The sequence below is a fragment of the Phoenix dactylifera genome, unplaced genomic scaffold, assembly GCF_009389715.1.
Source record: "Phoenix dactylifera cultivar Barhee BC4 unplaced genomic scaffold, palm_55x_up_171113_PBpolish2nd_filt_p 001195F, whole genome shotgun sequence".
NCBI lineage: Eukaryota > Viridiplantae > Streptophyta > Magnoliopsida > Arecales > Arecaceae > Phoenix > Phoenix dactylifera.
Window position 1 is genome coordinate 28,317 of NW_024068531.1, and position 20,945 is coordinate 49,261.

The following is a 20,945-nucleotide window of genomic DNA, read 5'->3' on the forward strand; positions in this document are numbered from 1 at the left end:
GCCGCTGGGGTCGGCTGGCAGCGAAGTTGGTGGTGAACTGCCTGCCGAGTTGCTCGAAGGAAGAGACCGTGCTGGATTTCAGCCCGGCGAACCAAAGACGAGCCGCTCCTCGAAGCATTGCCGGGAAGGCCTTGCAGAGCATGGCCTCCAAGGATCCTTGCAGTGCCATCAAGGCCCGGTAACTCTCCAGGTGATCGAGGGGGTCGGTCATGCCGTTGTAGGGCTCCACCTTGTGCATCTTGAACCTCGGAAGGACCAGCTCATCCTCGATTTGTTGGGAGAAGGGGGACCTCGTGGTAAACTCGAAGTCGCCCTCGCATCCCGCCCTTCTGCCGTGGAGTGCCTCGATCTGGCGCTCCAGCTTCTCGACTTTCTTGTCGAGCTCGTCGCTCTGGGGGATCGCCACGGTGGGCTGTTCGGGCGCAGGTTGCCCTGGGACTGACTCGACCTCCGACGGTTGCGGCCAGTCGCCTGGACCCCTCACTGGGGATTCTCTCCAGGAGGATGCTTGCGCATGGAGATCTTGGCCTTGGGGGGCCGGTCCACTTAAAGGGGGCACCGGCTGAATCGGAGCCTGAAGAAACGGTGCTGTCGGGACGCCCCTAGGTTGCAGGCCTTGGACAGCAGCAGCCAAGGCCTGAACCTGCTGCACCAAGGCATCAAACTGTTTCGGCCGAACTTGAGGAGTCGAATCGGCCGGAGGTGGTGAGTTCTGGACAGAGTGTCCAGGGCTAGGTGGGGGACGTCGAGAGGCATTAGAAGCTCCCTTGCTTCTCAGCTTCATGGCCGCGACTCGGACCCTTCCTCTAGCGCCAACTGTTGCTGGAATTTGGACCCGGGGGCGACCACTGGGCCAGAAAGGAGGAGCTCCGGTGGGAATCGGCGAGCGGCGGTCCGATGGCGCGCGACGTCCTCCAAGAGACCTGCAAGAAGCCGGTGGTCGGGGTTTCCAGCGCCGGCCCTCCGATGCTTAAGTCAGAGGGGGCAAGTGTATGAACAGGAGTAGTCAATTTGTAGAGTTTCAATCTCCCAGCCCCCTTTAAAATGGAGAAGTTCCCCTTTGATAGAGGGAGGCTGGGTTACCTGTGATGTGACGGAGCAAACGGTTTGCCGTACGATTGGATATGTAGTGGAACTTAATGCTCGATCGTGTGAATCAATGCTGTTACTGTAAGAGATTAGGCCGAAGTTCTCAAGTCATCGCGAAGTCATGCCATCATTCGTAGCCACGCAGGTTTGCCGTAAGGGGCTTGGTGTCCGTAGACAGCAGAAGCCATACGCCTTAATTGTTGAGTAGGTTGAGTGCCTGCAGGGGCCATGCGCTTTGATTGTTGAGTAAACCGGATGCCTGCAGGAGTCATACGCATTGATTGTTGACGAAGGCAAGGCGTAGTTTTTCGGTCGCGCTGCGAGAGGATGTGACCACAGCGCGCAAGTCGGGCGTCTTTGGGTTGGTAGAGCTGCTCAGATGCTTCCAGATCGGAGGAGGTCTGCTCGACCGCCTACAGGTCAGAGGGGGTCTGCTCGACCGGCTCCAGGTCGGAGGGGGTCCGCTCGGTCGGCTCCAGGTCGGAGGGGGTCTGCTCGGCCGTTCGTGCAAGCGTGGCGACTTATATTTTTCCCCCAACAACATCTATCCAAGAAAAGGTGCAACTCATAATCTATAAAACTACGAGCCTCTATTTGTTTACATGAATAAATAAGTCTAGGACTTAGTTTGCTTACTTATTCTAGGGGTAGACAGATTGGGCAATGTACAAAACTGCAACTCCAATGATTATATATAATTTTTCAAGAAAGAAAAATTTCGGAACAATTCTCATCAATATAAATATAACATTTTAGTAGATAATTTTTGCTTTTAGAAGTATGTATTTGTTAGCCCTCCAAAGGAAAATTTCTAGTTTCGCCCCTATGTACCACGCTGAACATGAAGAGGACCTCGCATTCTTAACTCTTATGGGCTTATCCAACTCTCTCCTATGTGGAGTAACGGTGATAATGTACACAAATAATTCATTATGTATATACTACAAACATGTATCTTGTATCTTATTTAATTTGTTTGCACATCTCATTGGCTGAGTTATTATATTTTATCTTGGTCCCTTTTTTGTGCCTTATTTTACTAAAAATTTTAAATCTTTTCTTCAAAGGAAATAAACCATCTTTTCTTGCTCGACCATATATATCTATCTAATTGACTCGATCAATCTAGCATACCCACAACCTTGATCCATAGATCTGTGCCTTTTCAGGAAATACATAATTAATATCTTTGGAGGATGTATTGTCTTTTCTTGCTATTCCCCACCAAATAGATTAGTTGAAAGTCTTAACCGCTGATGATCTATATATATTCACCGGCTTTATGGAAAGCCAGTAACAAATTTGTATTCACAGTTACCCAATGGGAGGGCCATTGGAGCTTCTCCGATCCTCAGCCTTCCAAGACAACAAACGCTAACATCTTAATTTGTTGTTTGGGAGCTCCCCCACCTAGCGCATTAAATGTTGAAAAAAGAATGCGAGAAGAATGTTTTACTTTTGTCTGTCTGTTACAATATATAGGAGCGGCTTTTATATAGATTAGGAGGCTGACGAAGTTTGGTAAGACCGATAAAGATTGGCACAACCAAAAACAAATCAATCAAGATGAAGTAAGGCCGACTAAGTTTAGCACAATCAATCAATCAATAAATTCTAATAAATTTGATGCTAAATTTTGATGGCTCGGTATATTTGTCGACTACTAGAGTAGGATTTGTCGTAAGTGATCTCAGCCACAGGATTTTAGCAGCAAACGCCATCTGTTTATCCACAACCTCCATGAATATTGCATAGCTTACTGCTGCTCGTGGACTGTGGTTTCCACGACATTGCGCTTAGAATATCTGATGGAGGGAGACTCTGCAATGGTGTTCTCTTGGATTCAAGGAGTAGGGTCTTCTTGTCATCTCTTCCTCTCCGACTTGCGGCAATGGTTTTCCTTCAGCTACTTTCGAGAATCACATAGCTTTCACGGAGGAAACAAAGCAGCGGATTATGTGCCAAACTTGGCAACTACTCTCTCTGAACCTGTTCTCTCTTCTTCAAATTTTCCTCTACCGCTGTTGTACGTCTCTTTTGCTGTGAGGTCTAGCTGTACGTTATTCAGATCAGATGCAGATAGGGGCCGGATCTCCCCTCCCCACACATTTATCAACAAAAAAGGGGAAAAAATTTCCATGTGGTGCAAAGTCGACCTTTTGATCCATGTCGGACAAGTTGTTGAAGGGGCTGTCCCAATCCTTTTCAGTCTCAGGGACACCTCTCACTTGCATACAATGGGTATTTGGATAATGGCTGTGATCGTTACTTCTAACTATACTTTTAATGGCCAGCTAAAGGAATAATACAGTTATCTTACCTTTCCACAGTTCAAATAATTAGAAGTATTTTCTTTAGAAAAACGATTCGGATCACCATATAAAATGATCCCTCTCCTTTCTGCCCGTGAAAAGTGAGCAGCGGTCCGATAATACCATTATTTTAGAGTGATTATTTACTGTCCCGTTGTGGAGCGGCTGATAACGATGATTGCGATATTATGATGGTCATCGTTTTTACATGTGCAGGCTGGACTGGACTGGCTCGTTACTAGCGTTTCTTTTCCCTTCCTTTTTTTTGTTTTGTTTTGGGGTCACCGTCGCATTGATAGGCCAGTGAAGAGATGGTCCAGATGTACCAAACAACAACAAAAAAAAGGACGGTCCAGACCCATCACAGCAAAGCATCCACATGGGTTTGTCGGGATATAAGCAATTGGCCGGCTCCCCTGGGCCTCATGCGCTGTCAGATATTGGACGTACACTCCCTGCTCTTCTAATCCGTTACCACATGGTCGAGAGATGATGCATCGCTAGCTTTCTCTCTCCCGAAAGAAAAGAATTGAGATTAATAAGAGATCGGAGCAGAGATCCCGTCATGGATGGAGCAGGCTCCATGTGCCGACGCGATCAAGAGTAATTAATGCTCTTTAGTTAACAATAGAGGCTATAACCAAATCGTCATTATCAGGATAATTGCAATGGGAGGAAAGGAAGAACAGATGCATGCTCATTGTTATGTGATCATTATTATTATCTCATGCCCCACAGAGAGAGATTATTCGGCCGTGCCCCTTGCCCCTCTCACACACGCGCGACAAATACTAACAGCTCGAAAAAGGACCCGAAAAATATATAAAAATAATATAAGAAGAATGAAGGGGCAAGGGGACCGACCACGTGCTGCGACAGCATACTTTTCGTCACTATCCATCTAATCCATCCGTCTCGTCGTGTATCTAGAGAAATATCAAGCAGCTGGAAGCGACCGACAGAAGTGCGAGCGACAGGGAGAAGATGAAGGGGCGCGGCGGTGGAGCGGAGCTAGGCGAGACGCCGGAGGGCCCGGATGCGGCCGGCGAGACGCCGGAGGGCCCGGATGCGGCCGGCGAGACGCCGGAGGGCCCGGATGATGCGGGCGCTGGGGCGCCGGAAGGCGTGGGACCGCCGGCCGTCGGGGTAGGCGCGGGGCCGGCCGAGGACGACGAGGCAACGGTGATGGCCAGCTTCTGGCCGGTGGAGCAGTGGCCGCTGACGCCACAGATGTAATAATGGGCGCCGGAGGAGGTGAGGGTGACGGTGGCGGGGCCGGTGGACAGGGTGGAGCCGATCTGGTTCTGGGCGGTGCAGGCGTCGTAGCTGGATTTTGGCACTTGGATCACGTTGTGGATCCCCGTTGGGAAGTTGAAAACTGCAGACATATATATATGTACGCGCTCCATCAGTTTGGGCCGATCGAAATCAAAAATGTAACGCGCTAACTGAAACTGATGGCCCATGCGTCCATCATCAATCACCTTGACGGGGAGGGTGTGAGAGAGCGAAAGAGACAGAAAAGCGATTTATGTAACGATAATAGCGTTATTTTTGTAATAGTTGAGTTGACACGAGGAGCATCGCACTTACCAAGGGTGTCGCCCACAACGTATGTCTGGGAGGACGACCACTCGCCGTAGAAGCTGGCGTTGGGCGGGATGGTCCATCCAGTGCCGCTGCCGCCGACCACATGCCTCGTGGCCGCTGCGACCACCGAGCCCTCCAGCACAAGACTGACCGCCGCCACGGCGATCATCATCCCAGCCCAGTCCGCTCTCTTGCCTCCTCCTCCTCCTGATCCACCCATCCCCTTTCGCTCGTTGGGGTTAGTGTTCTGCAGGTCGCCCCTCCTCCCCTCGTCTTCCAACCCCACCTTCTCCTTCTACTCCGCCTGCTCGATTTCCTGCAGATCCGCGTTTGCTAGCTGCTCTCAGATTCCGTATGTATGCGATGGGCGGTGGTGCGGGTCTGCTATTTTTAACAGAAAGATGGGCCGATGGGGTGAGGTGCTCGATCTACGCCTGCAGGGCTATTTATATTTCCAAATGGGGCGGGGTTTGCCTTTTCGTTGGTGGGAGGAAGGTGGGGCGTTGGGTAAAACTGGCGTGGGAAACGGGGAGTAAAATGCCCACGCGGCGAGTTGTTGCGGACCAGAACCTAACCTAATCTGACCGCAGCGCGCCGACGGACGCCTTCCTTCCTGGGGCATGGGCTTGGCTGGTGGGTGCGAGTGCGACTGCCCCCACCTCACATTTAATTTGTTTCTTTGTTTCGTTGGGTAGCCGATACCACACGCTGTGCCGCGTGTGAAAGCAAACGCTGCAGCAGGGCGGTGCTTTTTGTACGCGGCCTTGACCGTTGACCGTCCCACCTCGCATCCTCTTCTTGTAACTCCTGGTGAAGCCACCGTCGCTTCGTCTCCCAGACTCGAGGAAGTCTGCGACAGAGCAGACATATCAGACAAGGATCCTGAAGCCAGTTTTTTAACCCAACTGGTATTCTATACTACAATTATTATTTATTTTAATTAAATAAAAAGTTATTCAAATATGGTTTTGTATATATTGATTTTTTTTATAGTATCTAGATTCAGAATTCTAACAGGTCATGATTATTTATAGATTTGATGGTGCCATGATTTTCTTTACAGGTAATCGGAATTGCGGTATTGGTTATTGCGCATGAAAGAAATTTCTCTATATATTCTACGCATGACTACATATCTTCCAACTCAACCTTGTAGTCCTATACTTGCCAAAAAGACTTTTGATTTTCTTGGATCTCTTGAGTTCTCACCAAACTCTGGCTCAGTTTAATTAAGTAGGTGAACCAGATCTTTGGTAACAAGCATTGGTTCATATGGATTGCCATAAAAAAAAAAAAAAAAAATTAGGCTAGTATTTTAAACTAGAACTCAGACTCACCTTGCATAGGGTGGTCTGATATAGCCAGTTACTCTAGGTGGTCGACTTCTTCTAGAATCCCTAGGTGCAACTGGCAGGCTGGGATAACAATAAGATTCCATGTGAACGCCTTGCGTGTGTTCCACCGGAAAGTCTTCCCGGATGGCTGCAGAGGCGCTGGGATTATTGACTATATATTTATTTAACCGTGCAGACGCGACCCTAGCCGCGAGTCACGGCGGAGTCTGGCTAGGAAAATTTCAAAATCAAATGCTGCTCAACCGAGATATGCTCGTTAAATCGCAAGCTTGTGGTGGCGGTGGAGGTTGCTGGACGGCAAAAAGTTATCGCCGACCCAACTTAGTGCGTCCTCCCAGGGCCGCAGGGCCCGACTGGAATTGGAACACGCACCGCGCGCATTCCATCAAAACAATGGAAAGGTCGTTTATTTGCTAAAAACGCGGTGGACGCGGGAGCGCTCGACAGGACACAATCGTCCCATCGGCTCCACCTCCCAAAACAAAGAACTGCAAACTCTCATTCAGCATTTAAAAATTCGAATGCCGTTATACTCCTCACGCACCGGGCACGTGGTCTATTCGGAAGGGATGGGCATTTTGATGAACGGCTAGGATCTTGCATAAGAGATCGCAACTCTTGCAATTACTTTTTTTTTTTTTTTTTTTTTTATCGAATTCGGCACCTGCGCACCCTGCGTGGTCGTCGTCGTTTTTTACCTCAAGTGGCTGAAAAAGTTTTCCTTAGACTTTATTTCGTCAGAGAACATTATTTATGGCCACCAAGGTAGCCTGGTGGTACTAGGTGGAGATTCTAACCTCATGATTCCACGTTTGAGTCGCTACGGTGACGATTAAAATGTAGCTTCGGCCACTGATGACACACGGTCATTTTTGCCTGCATCGAATACTCTCCTGATGGGGCGGGGCCCAGTGGGGGCTGCTACGCGGGGGTGGGCTTGTCTCTTTCTCCCCCTACCCCTTTTGTTTTAGCAAAAAAAAAGAACATCATTTATTTTTTTTGAATTTTCAGAAATAAAAATATTTTTTTATTTTTCTAAACTGAAAATATAAATATATTTATTATAGCCAACAATTACTGTATATATGACTGTGGCAGAGTCAATAGACAACAATAGTATGGTAGATGATATCATAGAGAGTTTACCAACAATGATAGGGGTAGTGATAGTAAGCACTGGTAGCAATAATTTTGTGGATGCGATAAATGGTTGTAGTAGTGATGATAAAGACATAAGTTTCATTTTTAAAATAATATTGAAATAATTTTTTTTTAATTTTTTAGAAATAGAAAAATATTTTTTTGAAATATAAAAATAAAAATAATAGAACCAATTTTTTTTGTCTTGATTTCTATGATTAATAGTTTTAACAATAAAAAGGAAATAATAAAAGGATAACAAACATATCCCTAGTTTGCTATCATTATTCTTGAAAGCAACATGTTATTGCCATTGCCACCACCAACATCAAGTCTGCCACCACCAACATCAAGTCTGCCACCACGCTACTACCGTTGCCACCACCTCATCGTGAATTAACCACCACCATCACCCCCATGCCTTGCAATATTACTGTTATTATTGTTGCACTGTCTGTAGAATTACTGTTGTCGTGTTCTCCACTATTGTTGTTTGCCCTCATCTTATTGTTGTTGCTACAGCTGATAGAAAAAACAACAAAGAAGGGAAGGAGAGTATGACAGAGGTGGCAGATCCGGAAGAGGGTTGTTGAGGTTGCCAATCAGAGGGGCGGGAGCGATGGTGTTGGTATCTGGTCTCAAGTCTCAACAAATTGGTAAATTAGAACTCCTAGAAGTAGTCCTTGGAGAAAAGACTGCCTTAGGCCTTGTAGAAACTTTTACCGGAGTTGGAGTAGCTGGAGGAGGTAGAATTGTTAAAAGAGACGATAAGAAGAAGCACTGCTACCATGATAAGAAAGGAAAAAATAAGGAAAGAAGGGAGAAGATGAAACCTTTGTTATTGAATTGTATAAGATTGCTTGCTTATAATAGTATGTACAAGGTGTATATATAAATCTAACAAACTTTATGATAACAATTTTATTGATGTTACAAGTTGGTAGTATTAACAATTGTCATCATCATTACTTCTATCACAAAGTTGCTGCCATTCCTATTGCTGTTCTCACCCCCACGTTGTCCTCTTGCTGCCACTACATCCACCGCCACTGCGGTCAATAGTAGAATTTTGTTTTTATGTTGTTAAAAATAGACTTGTTTATATTTTCAAAAAATTTGAAAAAAAATTCAATTTTGTTTCCTAAAGACTGTAAAAGTGGCATCAACATCAATCATAATATTATTTTTCGATGAATATATTCTATGTTTAGCATCACTTCTAATTTTCAAGTTTTAGGATTTAACAAATATAGAAATTGATGCATAAATGGTATTTGGTAACCTAGTTTTTATTTTCAGGCTCTTGAATTTTTTTTTCCATTTTTGATATCTAAAATTGTCCATGGCCATCACCATTATCTCTATCACCACCACCTACAATCTGTCCCTGACCACTACTAGTCATTGCCATCGCTAGTTGCTGCCCAACATTGCTACTTGCTGCTAATTATCATCGTCAACCATCAGCTACGGGTTACCACTGCTGCCACCATCTTTTTTCCACCACCATCGTGTCACCACTATTCTAAGACACAACTCCAGTAAACTATTAAAAAAAATAAATTTTTATTTTTTAAAGAATGATTTTAATTTTAAAAAATTAAAAATTGAAAGTGATGCCAAGCACAACGTAGTTTTTAGTTTGTTTAAATAAGAAATGGGCAATTTTCGACGTCGTTGAAAAACATTCATCTCACATGGAAAAACAATATATTTTCTTTTCCTTTATAATGGATTTTAGAGGATTAGCATTTGTGCGATGATAAGATTATTTTATTATAATTTAAAGGTCACGGGTTTGAAATATATAAATAACCTCTCTACATGAGGGGATAAGGCTGTGTAATATGCCGAATGGATTTCTTGACAACTAGACATGCCTGAAAGAGAAACACAGCACATGCACATGGTTAATCGAGGATGATTTTTTGGTGGTGAAATGAATATATCTTGCGACTTTAGATTAATATAAACTTTGCCATATTATTATGATACAGAAGATAGAGTGATGCATATAGGTCTGTTTGGTTGCACATAAGTCGGCATCCAATCCAAAATAATTTCAAGTATGTGCGAAGTTATTTCAAGTGTTTGGTTGTCCCGAAGTAACCTGAAGTAACCCAGAGTTGGCTCCTGTACGTTCTGAGGGAAACGGGGCTCAAACATTGGGGAAGTGACTTTTGCTAGCGGGGAGTCGAGGTTACTGTGAATTTCCTGCATCTCCTCTTACAGACGGGCAACCAAACGCCAAGCCAAATAGTCGCAAGCAAACATATAACTGTATTGAAACATTTGCTCAACATATAATGCAGATATGCTTACTGATGGAAAAGGACCAGCAAGGCACCAAAGCCCTAAATCAGATCAGGCTGTCAATAATTGATGACATCTGCGATTTACTGTTCTAGATCGGGGAACTTCCTTTCAGAAAATCTAACAAGGAATACACAGCTGTAGTCACACGTCCATGCTTTCTGATGACAGAAACTCTAATAAGTTATCTACTACTTTTTTTTTCTATGATTTGCACCAATGGACAGTAAAAAGCAAAACAGGGACGTGCAACTCGAGGTTGTCCATAGTATATTCTCCCTTCTCATCTTCTAACTAAACTAAGCCGCCGCCTCATTGTTCTTTCCCTAAAAACTTCAGATCCTGTGGGTCTTGCAACTGAGAAGTCCGATTGACAGGTTCTGTGTGGGGTTCACACATCCAACAGTTCTACGCACAAATTCACTGACGATACTTGTAATACGGCTCCAAAATTGTAAGATCAACATACAGCAGAGTTAACGCTCAACATCCGAAACTGGAACCTAGCAAAGATTACACGCCCCAACCTGAACAGAACCTTGAGAAGCTCTCCCAATCTTGCAATGTTATTTAACAGAAAAATCTCATCGCATGAAACCTATCTTCCCAAACTCTTGAACAAAAATTGAAATGGTGGGAGCCATATCATTTCAAATTCAGAAACTGCACGAGGATGGGCTAATTCCGTCAAACATTCCTACCGCTTATTTTAGTTTTATAAATAGCTTTCACAGGCTGCGAACGGGTGCTCACTTCTATGAACAATCCCAGTGGTGGCTGCCAATAGACATGTTTCTCTCGCATCCAATGGTGGCTCCTTCAAATTTACAACAAATATAAGCTATGCAGCATCCAGCAAAGAGAATAATGCCCTATTAAAATCTTGGGCCTACGATTGCGTGAAACTTTTGGGCAAAGAATCTGAGCACTAGAACCTGTTACTTAATTGTCAGACTAGAATTTGATTAGCATTCGTGAGCTGATCACCTTTTCTAGACATTAAATTTAAAATTGTTCATTTATTAATTCCGAGAAAATCAGCAAGTATAAATCATCATTCTTTTTTTTTTTGATAATACGTGATTGGTGGGATAACTGGGACAATATGAACAAACACACAGTTTTGAGAACTAATTTATAAATTTGCTGCCCATCAGAGCCTATTCCGCTGTAAATTTGATCATTAAAATTACCAAACCTTGTTTGTAACATGGAATTAAACACACAGTAAGATTTCCAACAAGAAATTGCTCCGACACCTCTATATCTGGAAATCCTCGAATTATTATCTTGGCATAACATGTCACACTATGTTCCATTAACATTATTAGGATTCACAATGAATGTCACTCTCACATTTATCTTTACAACATTTTATTTACTTGGGATCCTTATGACAAACTATAACTGAGTATACAAGGTCATATCATCCCTAATAAGATAGTGATTCAGTCCAACACATCTTCCCAAGCTTCACCCCTTGCTATGAATCACCTAGACTGCAATATTCTAGCTAAGCTCAACACCATCCTGCTGCAACATGGGTTTTCTTCTCCTTGGAACAAGCACAACAGTCAGGCAAGCTAAAGGATTTTTGGACTATCATGCCGTTTTGCATGCGAGACTGGTAAGTGTAACAAAAAAAATGATCAGAAAGAGGCATATCAGTGGTGTTGAGATCTACCAAACTAGCACATACAAGAGAAAGGTTGATGCCGAAAATGTCCTACCGAGGTAAAAACATACTCATTTTATCGAAAACTTTCTAACTGGGAGAGCCTGAAACCCAGATCCACCCTTTAAATATATCATAGGACTAATTTTGAAGTCTGGCTTTGAAACCCAACTTTATGATAATTCAAGCACTTACACATTTGACTATTTCTACTTCCAAGAATCATTAACCCTGTTTATACAGGCATGCATTAGAGTGCGCTGCTTCAGTAAATAAAATGATTAAGCAATCCATGAATGGTTTAATGCAATCCATACCTAGTGAGAATTTCTGAATGGGTAATGAACACTGTAACGAGAGAATATATCCAAAAGAAACATATTGCCATGTACCCAAGGAACAGCTTTCTAATGATGGTTTGGCATCAAAAAGCAACATTGATTCGGTTACCTCATCAAAACCAAAAGCATGGCTACAGTACAAGTCGCCAAAACCATGGGGTAAGGCACTACCCAATTTTGACCATGGATATCCTGCATGCATTATCCTTGGGGTTAAAAAAAAAAACACAAGGGAAACAGATGGTTCAGCAGGAAGAAATTAAAAAAATAATAAAAAACCACCAGGCATCTAAGATGTGCTCAGAGGAAGCAACAGCACAAAAGTGACCGAACACGGAACATCATAGCATTTATGATGATTAAAAATATCTATACCAATGATCCTGAGTCATTTTTATAACAAACTCTAGTCAACTGTTGGGGCAAAAAATCACGAGAAATAACTTATATTTTATTTCCTTTATAATACCAATTAATACTTTCTTCACCAATGCTGTTAAGCTGGTTTCTGCCAAGAAGGCTATCACACTTCAACTCTTACATGATTAGGACATATATAGGGACAACATTCGACACAGAAAAAGGTATAAATAAATAAAGCTCTTACACGTCAATTTTATACTCATAAATGACGATTTCTTCTTGACAAGTTGAAAGGAATCCTAAAGGTCCAAACACTGGAACTGAATAAATAACTGCAATCTAAACACCCACAATTCAAACCCAAATTCCTCCTCCTCTACATGTTCTTTTCAACATGCCTATTTCACCCAGTCTGCAGCAATGTGTGGAATCTGCATCTACTTACTGTGTTTTCCGACTCTATTGGATCAAGCCAGATATTAAGCCTTCCACTCCTCTTCCTCCTCCAACTACTATTAGGGAGATGAAATGCTATAGTTCAGAGATTATACTCCTACTGTGATTAGTGTGGGCTGTTCCCAAGACAGGTTCCCTGGATCCATTCTGACCTAAATGGATGAATCAAGAAGGGGGAGGGCAGATATGACAGCCATAAACACCTCTTTTTAGCCAAATGAAGCAGGATCTACTACATGACTAGGATTAGAGAAAGACTGAGAAAGCAAGATCAAACCTACTCTATTATCGATTCAAAAGGCAAACAACCCCCTCATAGTCAATCAATGGGTGGATCAAAGGAGGAGGCTCTATCTATGTCATAACACATAAGGGAAGAAGCCTGCGCCTGATTCTAATCAAAGAATGAAGAAGCTAGCTAAGGTAGAATAAGGGAAGAAGCCCGACCCACACCTGATTGAAGAATGAAGAAGCTAGCCCAGGTAGCCTTTAAGAGCTCTTGCTCTACGTATCCATCTCGATACATCTTGAGGGTCATAGAAACATGTGAACCCCCTACTCTTTGAAGCTTGCTTAAAAACAAGAAAAGAAATCCCCCACAACCCCTTCTATCACCTGCTTTGACTCATATCTTCGGTATACCTCAATACAAGACAAGCATAGAAAAGGATATTCAATAAAAACCAGGTTATTGCCCTATGTAAGCGGGTTTTCCCTATGCTCTACGAAAGTCATCTTTTAGTCAATTTATGTTCCCGTGTTTATTGCTATAGCCCTCTTCTTCCTCAATTTCCTATCCTTTATAGACGAGGTGGAGTGCCTTAGAAGTAGCTTCCAACATGAAAGATTGACCTCCTCAAGTACCAGATATGCACATGTTTTATGAATTGTCCACAGGACTACTTACTTGCCTGGAGTTAAATACTGACTTACCAACTAAGTTTAGTTACATTCTTGTTGGAATCACTACGTAATGTTTACAGTACTCCACTCTTCTGATTAATTTCCAGCAATTACTAATTCATTTTATGCTCATCTTGTTAGCACAGATATATAAGAAACATTATACACCCTTAAAGCAGGAATTCCTGCAAAGACAAGGTAGCAGCCTAGCAGCAGTGCTACCACAACCCAGATACAATGAGGAACTGGACAGTCATTCCATCAGTGAATTATCTCAATTAGGATGTTAGAAGGAAGCACATGACTCCCCAAGCAGCCGGCTAGGGAGTAAATTACTTTATCAGTGGCTGGGATCTAGCACTTGGATGGGAACTGGTTGTGGGACCTTGCTACCACACCAGCACCACTTGGAACCATGGCCTAAGATGCTGGTAGGTACTGATTTATACCCATATGTATCATTGCACTATGTAAATCAACACATGCTGGTCCATATCAGCTAACAAACAGGTTTGATATCATAATGTATCACATTCCACTTTGATATTATGAACCCATATGGATGCCATGCATAGACTTTTTTGTTTTTTGTTCTTTTTTGTTACATTTGAGCTCAAAGTTGGCCTCTTTGGAAGTGTCCAGTTTAGTTTTCAGTTTTGAAAGACCAATCTTAGGATCAAAGATCAAGCTATTATAAGTTATTGCTATTAATTCTTGTATCTTTTATTAATAGAAACTTTGCTTGTGACATTAATGTGTTTCTTGAATCTTCTAAGTTATATATGTAACCTACCAATTCATGTATGCCAACACTCACATGAATCTTTTAATGCATCAATTTTTTCCTAATGTGATTGAACATACAAAGGAAAATTCGACATGGAAACAATAGTTAGATTACATACAGATATCAAGAAGGAAGACTAACGAGTAGCCACATGCAGCATGCCCATTTTTAAGTTTCAAGTTTCAACACACCATATGATGTATTGGTTATTAGTTTATTTTGTGATTTGTTGGTGACACTTGAAACTTTATATGAACAAGACTTGTACATTGGTAGTTTATATCTCAGAATTGCTTGTCCAATGACTTGGTAAATTAAGTATCATGATTATGCATGGCCTGTTCAACTTTATTGATTCTGTTATCAAAGTATCTCCAGTATATTCTGTTGTAAATGACATGGATGAGTTGCATGCAAGATTGTGTTAGGTAACCAGGTTCTGCATCCCACATGATAGATAGCAATCAACATACAAACAGACATATGCACAGGTGATGGATGGTGCTAGGATCTTGTAGCTGACTTCATCTTTCCTCCAGTAAACAGTTCTAAGTCACCTACAAAGTAGTTAAGTATGGTCTAAATCAAAAAGAAAGGAATCTTAGGATAGTAAACTAGTGCATATCAAAGTCATGTTATGCAGTGAATTACGCCCTAGTTTGTGCCACATATCAGCAGGCACAATAAATGGTGCACACATCATTGCAACTATAATCGACATGGAGCAGCATGTGGTATCTAAATCCTTGCTTGACACTTCGCTCTTGCTACCATACATCAAGTAGAAATGATAGCTCATTGACAAAGGAGAAAGGTCAAATAATTCTCCATTTTTTTCAAACCAATATTTGCTAGAAAGTCTTTAAAAATGGGAGCCAAATCTCTCCTATGATGTTTACAGTTTGCTCCTCATAGCAAACTTCATCAGTTGGAGAACATAAGTGGCTGTCAAAAGCTTTAGTCAATCAACAGTGAAGAAGATTGACTACCCATATATGTAACATGATAATATTATGACTTGGAACTAAATCACTTAGAATTAGATTCAACTCAAGTGAAATTAATTGCCTAGTAACAACATTTTAAGTACCAACCTGAACCAAGTGGTATGAGATGTACTGTACTGATCTGGCAGGGAATTGGTACATACAACAGGCATTTTAGCAGGTTCCAGGGCAAACTGGAGAGTCTGTACTGCTCAGTATCACCTGAACTAAGCAGTATAGACAGGCACTAGCCAGTTCAACACTAGTATGGGTTGATACTGAGTGAAAAGTGCTGCAGACGCTTTCCTTTTCTTGGTTTCTCAAAATATGGACAGAGAACAAATTGTATGAGCTCGATTTCTTTTTTTTTTTTTTTTGGTATCCTATCATGTCATTCCCCCTTTTTCCATTTTTGCCAAAAAGGCGAAAGTTGGAAAAAAAATAGAAGGAAGTCATGCCAAAAGTTCTCCTTTTGGCATGGTTTCATAATATGTCATAGATCTAGATGGATTTACATGTTGCCGTAGTTTTTTGAAGCATGTTCTATTTATGGATTAAAAATAATTAAATATAACAATAAAAGTATATTTTTTAAAAGTAGTATTACATTATACTGAATATGTGCATGTGCTACCGACCAATTTTTGGCAGCAATTGCACTATTTTAGGTTTTTTATATGCTCTAGGGCCAGGAACCTTAAAACGACGTTAAACTGGAAAACAACATCAAAAAGATACATGGAACAATAAAAGAAACAAAAAAAAGAAAAACATAAATGCATAAACAGATCCATTTTACTGTGCTGTGTGTTGGCATGAAACCGTGTACCTGACTAGTACAGAGACTGATGCAAGTAATTAAACCAGGTATTCTTGGTGGCTAATACAATGAATAACTTACTGATTGCCAGTCCAAGACAATTCCTTGTACATACTAGCTAACTTCAATGCAATTCCCTTTTTAGACATTTCCACACACACACACACACACACACACAGAGAGAGAGAGAGAGAGAGAGAGAGAAGTAAGAATAAAAAAGACCCACATCTAATACACAATTTTAGTAGGTTTGCCCAGTAAATTATCATCAAACAACATTATCTATAACTGAATATTGTAAACAATGTTGTAATGGCTTATAACCATGCATGCTGAACATAAGTTCACCCTCTGGTATTCATGTACTCCATCCTAATGTTGCAGCAATCATGGGGGATTAGAGTAGCTTACCAGAAGGTCTGGACAGGGAAGCAAGGTAGAGGGAACAATATAATAAGCATAGAAGCAAGAGTCTAGTGTAGTGCTGGACAGAGTGGATTTGTTGCCTCAGTGGACTTTAGTTGTAGGTCAGAGTTCAGTTACATTATGATTTGATGCACTAGAAATGGATGTCTAACGGTTGGACTAGGAAATTGGACTATGCCTGCCAACTGACAGCGTAAAGAGATTGCCTAAGGGTTGTGCGTATGACTAATGCTAACCATGCATAAATAATGAAAGCTAGTCACCAGATTCGTAATGCAAGGGATCCACACAAAGATGTGGAAGATAATGATTTTACTGAAGGTGGCAGAAACCATGAGATATCAACTTCAACAGTGGAAATTATTATTAAAATTGGAATAACAGCAAACATGGACACATCATAACACTTCACAGGCCTGTCCTGGATGGCAGTGTCCCAACTCGGCATGCTAACAACCAGTTATGTTTGAGTTCCTCCATGTAAAAAGATTGCAGATTACCTTCTGTCCGGCTCTGTTCCCTCCACTACTGCAAAATCCTGCTACAGACCTTCCTGCTTCATTACAGATAACAAATAGATGTTCAGGTATGTAGAAGTAGTCTCTTGTTTTTCTATTTTATAAGCATCCAAGCACCTGTCCAGAACCACATGGATAAAGAATTGAACACACTAACAGAAGATAAAGAGATCGTCAACTTAAATATGGTCAATATTAACAGGCATTTCTTAGATGCCTTTCCCTTTCTGAACTCGTTTGTTAGTACTGTGACATCAATCCATTGTACAATCCTCCAAAAGGGGCTGCTAAGGTTGCAAAACTTTTCTAAAATCTTTTTGCCTAGTATGTCCAGCAATACTCTGGCACCCTGCTGTTGTCTATTTTCTCCTAATGCTCTTCATATCTTGCCCAAGAAAAACCAATTACTGACACAAAGCAGCTCAATGGGTTGATAGATAACAGGTCAAGTTGCTCTACCATTTAATTCAGAAATGCCTGTTTAATGCTTGATAGTTTTACCTGCTTGATACTGCTATATAAAGAGCGGGAGTTGGTGAGGAGAGAGTAGATGTGAAAGAAGAGGCTGAGAGATAAGGGGAACTTCTGGTGTGCACCTTATCTTTTTAAAATTTAGGATGATCTATTTTGATAAAAAAAGGGATAATGGAATGGCAGCACCTACCAGGCTTTCCCGAATAAGGAAAAAGAAAAAAAAATCCACCATCTAAGCTCTTCCCACGATTCTATAGAAGGCATATTCCACAGACAAATTAAGTGAGCATTCAAACAACCCATAAAAGTAATCTTAACCAGAATAACAACAGCCAAAGAACTAATTAATAAGGCTTTCAAAGGTATGATGTTTAAGAACAATCTGTTACTGCCATAATATCAAAAGTATACAAGTGCTAGATACGCATACTGATACAAGGTGCAAACAAATAGATATTTATGAACGCACCATCTAGTAGGTTTCCTTTTTCTCAATACCTTCCAAACCACATAAAGAAACTTCCAGAAAGGAGAACATGAGAATAGCAATACAACAGTCAGGACTAAAAGAAAATCAATTTCCGGTACAATGACAATAGCACATGCAGTACCTGATATCTATTTGGGTGTGTGCTATGCTATACTACAGTTATTGTAGCTGATGGTCGATCTTTCTTCCAGAATATATAAGGAAAACTAATAATGTCAGGAACATGTGCTACCATAAGCCACCACAAAAATTTCCTTCAGACCAAATAAGTGAGTGAGCAATTGCGCACACAGATGCTCTATAGGCACACTGTAAAGCTTACAGTGACATATATTCCTTGAAGAGACATAAAGATTCATTACTAGCTCGGTATAACAATACCACAGATTGATTTTTAAGAAGCTCTTTTTTTTCTTTTGACAAGAATTACTTTAATAATCATAACATGAAATTTAAAAGTCAGATATAAGCATATGTTGAATGAAAAAAGAGGGTATGACATAAATTACATACCTTAAGAGATAAGAGAGATGAGGATGATTATGAAGGTGTCAGACCAGAAAATCCAATATCATATGCTATGCTCCCATCAGACTTCAGAAGTCCATAATGCCTCTCAGAACCTGACCCAGGCTTCAAATCCTCATTAAACAATGCAAAAACATATGCTTTTACTACCATCTTTGGTCTGCGTGGAGTCCCTTTCTTCTTGGCTAGCCTCTTGAGCAAATTATAATTATAAGTTCTTGCATTCTGAGCGGTAGCTCCAGTTTCATCTTCATCCCCTTTAGAAGCCCAACCTGTCTCAGAAACTCGGACTTCCATCTCCTCATACCCAGCTGCTTCCAAAGCAGCATATGCTGCGTCTATCTGAGCATCAAACATATTGTCATAGTGCAAATCAGCCTTTGCATCATAAACTCCACGATTTGGCTGGAAAAGAGCATAATTAATATCTATATTATTGGGGTCATATTTGTAGGACAAAAATGGATATGTGTTGATGAAGAAGGGAGATCCTGCCTTTGAAAATAAATCCAAGATTGGTTTCATGTATTGGAGAACATTCTCCTTGAAAGTACATGATGATGGAGGATAGGAATTATCAAACACAGCCTGAGAGTGTGGGGTCAAGACTTCGATGACATCTGTCAGTTGAAGCTTACTCAGAGCATTATATACGTTTCTGATAGCACCAGAAAGAGCTTCTACCAGCTCCTGATCTGATCCTCCCAGCACTTCATTCCCTACAGCGATCCCTCTGATATGTGTGTCAGGCAAATATGCTTGCACGTTTTCCTTAATCCAGTTGACAGCTTGGTCTTCATTCGTACTCATATTTTTAAGATATTCATTGGGAATTCCCACCACCAGTTCAAGCCCGGATCCTTTAAATGCCTCCAGAACACTGTGATCTGCATCATAGATTCGAGCATTCTTTATCTTTGCTTCTTTCAAATATGCCACAACAGCTTCAGGGGGAGGAATGTTATCAGCGACCCTGCCATAATTTATTCCATAAGTGCCAGTAAATGCCTGAACTGTCACAAGGCCTGCACAACAGCACAAGCAACTTCACTAGCTGGGGTGTATCGACTTGAAAATTTGATAATTCTCTCCAATGTCTGAACTTAAAACTATTTCCAGCTGAGTAATGATTAGTCAAACAGTGATACAATGCCAGCTGAGTATGTTCACCTTTCAACAAGAAAACTAAAGATTTTTTTTTTTTCAAAAAAAAGAAAAAAAGAAAAGAATGTAACTTTGAAGTATGGTCTGGCCGATGTTTTATGTTTGAAGTGGATAAAGGAGAAGGTACGCGATAACAGAGATACAATCAGGCATTAACTAAGGATCCTAAGTTTTGAACAGAACTTGCACGAACTCAACTAGTTTTAGTTTCGAAGAGGAGAACAAAATTATTACATGAATTTGCAAACCTCTGGAAGGTAAAAGTAAATTGCTGAAAATAATAACCGATTAGTCGGGATGAGCCAAGAGATGATTTTCGGAAGCGGTGGACCAGGAGAGAAGGAGAAAAGAAAGACACCCCCCCCCCCCCCCGAAAATCGAGATGAACCTGTTATGGTCTCGAAGCAAATCCAAAGAAAGCCCATGAATAACTCGTGCATATGTGCCCGAGAAATCAAGCTCTAGGCGGAGCAGGACAGAGAATTCCCTCCAAGAACAAGTCGACGGGAATCGATAAGAAGGGGGCGATCTTGATCAAATTGAGCTAGATCATGCCTATTACGCTAACGAATCGAATAGACAGAAAGAGAGAGTGAAAGAAGAGGAGGAGGAATGCACAATGAATCCTGTTCCTGTGCCGCTGAATCAAATATAAAGAGAACAGCAACGAGAGACGGAACCAGATTGACCCTCACAAAAAAAGAAGATGAGAGGCAGAAAGAGGGGGGAAGGGAGGTCCATAGCAGAAATACATACCGCCGTAAAGAAAGAGGAGAAGGATGAACAAGCATCGGCAAGCCCGCATCACCGGTGCTCCTCTTGGTCCACAAAAGAAAAATACCGCCGCTCCTCCGTCGCCGTCCATGTGGATGCAACCTGGGAGGAGCCAGAAGTAAGGAATCCTCCAGACCCGGCCGAGGGAGGGAGAGAGGAGATGGGAGAGGGAGAGGGAGCGAGAGCGAGAGATGGACACCCAAGAGCTAAACCCAGTCCCCCACTACGATGACCGCCGCATCTTCGTCTTCTTCGCGGTTGCCTTGCCTTCCTTCCCCTTCTGTCTCTCCCTTCTTCACAAAACATTCACTCGCTAACGTCAATCGGCCTCACGTCGGTGCATCAGTAAATGCTCTTTTGACAACCTTGCGTGGCTCCGCACAAAGCCACCAATGCAGCGAAAGAAGCAAGACGGAGACTCGATAGCGGCTCCCATCTGGA

General features: G+C 41.9%; 2 protein-coding genes across 8 annotated transcripts; both read right to left on the reverse strand.

Moving 5' to 3' along the window:
* Positions 1-4,072: 4,072 nt before the first annotated feature.
* LOC120103710 (cucumber peeling cupredoxin-like) lies at positions 4,073-5,417 on the reverse strand. Its single transcript, XM_039121698.1, has 2 exons — positions 4,995-5,417; positions 4,073-4,779 (listed from the first exon to the last, which is right to left on the reverse strand). Exons 1-2 carry the CDS (start codon positions 5,209-5,211, stop codon positions 4,328-4,330), a joined length of 669 nt encoding a protein of 222 aa, XP_038977626.1. The 5' UTR covers positions 5,212-5,417; the 3' UTR covers positions 4,073-4,327.
* Positions 5,418-11,646: 6,229 nt separating this feature from the next.
* LOC120108138 (glucan endo-1,3-beta-glucosidase 14-like) lies at positions 11,647-20,918 on the reverse strand. 7 transcript variants are annotated; one of them, XR_005509609.1, is made up of 4 exons: positions 20,487-20,917; positions 18,552-19,591; positions 17,057-17,112; positions 11,647-12,007 (listed from the first exon to the last, which is right to left on the reverse strand). XR_005509609.1 is itself a non-coding variant. In XM_039121704.1 (4 exons), the coding sequence occupies exons 1-3, from the start codon at positions 20,593-20,595 to the stop codon at positions 18,579-18,581; spliced, it is 969 nt and encodes a 322-aa protein (XP_038977632.1). In that variant the 5' UTR covers positions 20,596-20,912; the 3' UTR covers positions 16,828-17,109; positions 18,552-18,578. The 7 variants fall into 7 exon arrangements, 5 of the variants coding, with proteins under 5 accessions (XP_038977630.1, XP_038977632.1, XP_038977631.1 ...); XR_005509608.1 differs by having other exon boundaries at positions 17,057-17,109; positions 20,487-20,914; XM_039121704.1 differs by lacking the exon at positions 11,647-12,007 and having other exon boundaries at positions 16,828-17,109; positions 18,552-18,908; positions 19,062-19,591; positions 20,487-20,912.
* Between the last annotated feature and the right edge of the window lie 27 nt (positions 20,919-20,945).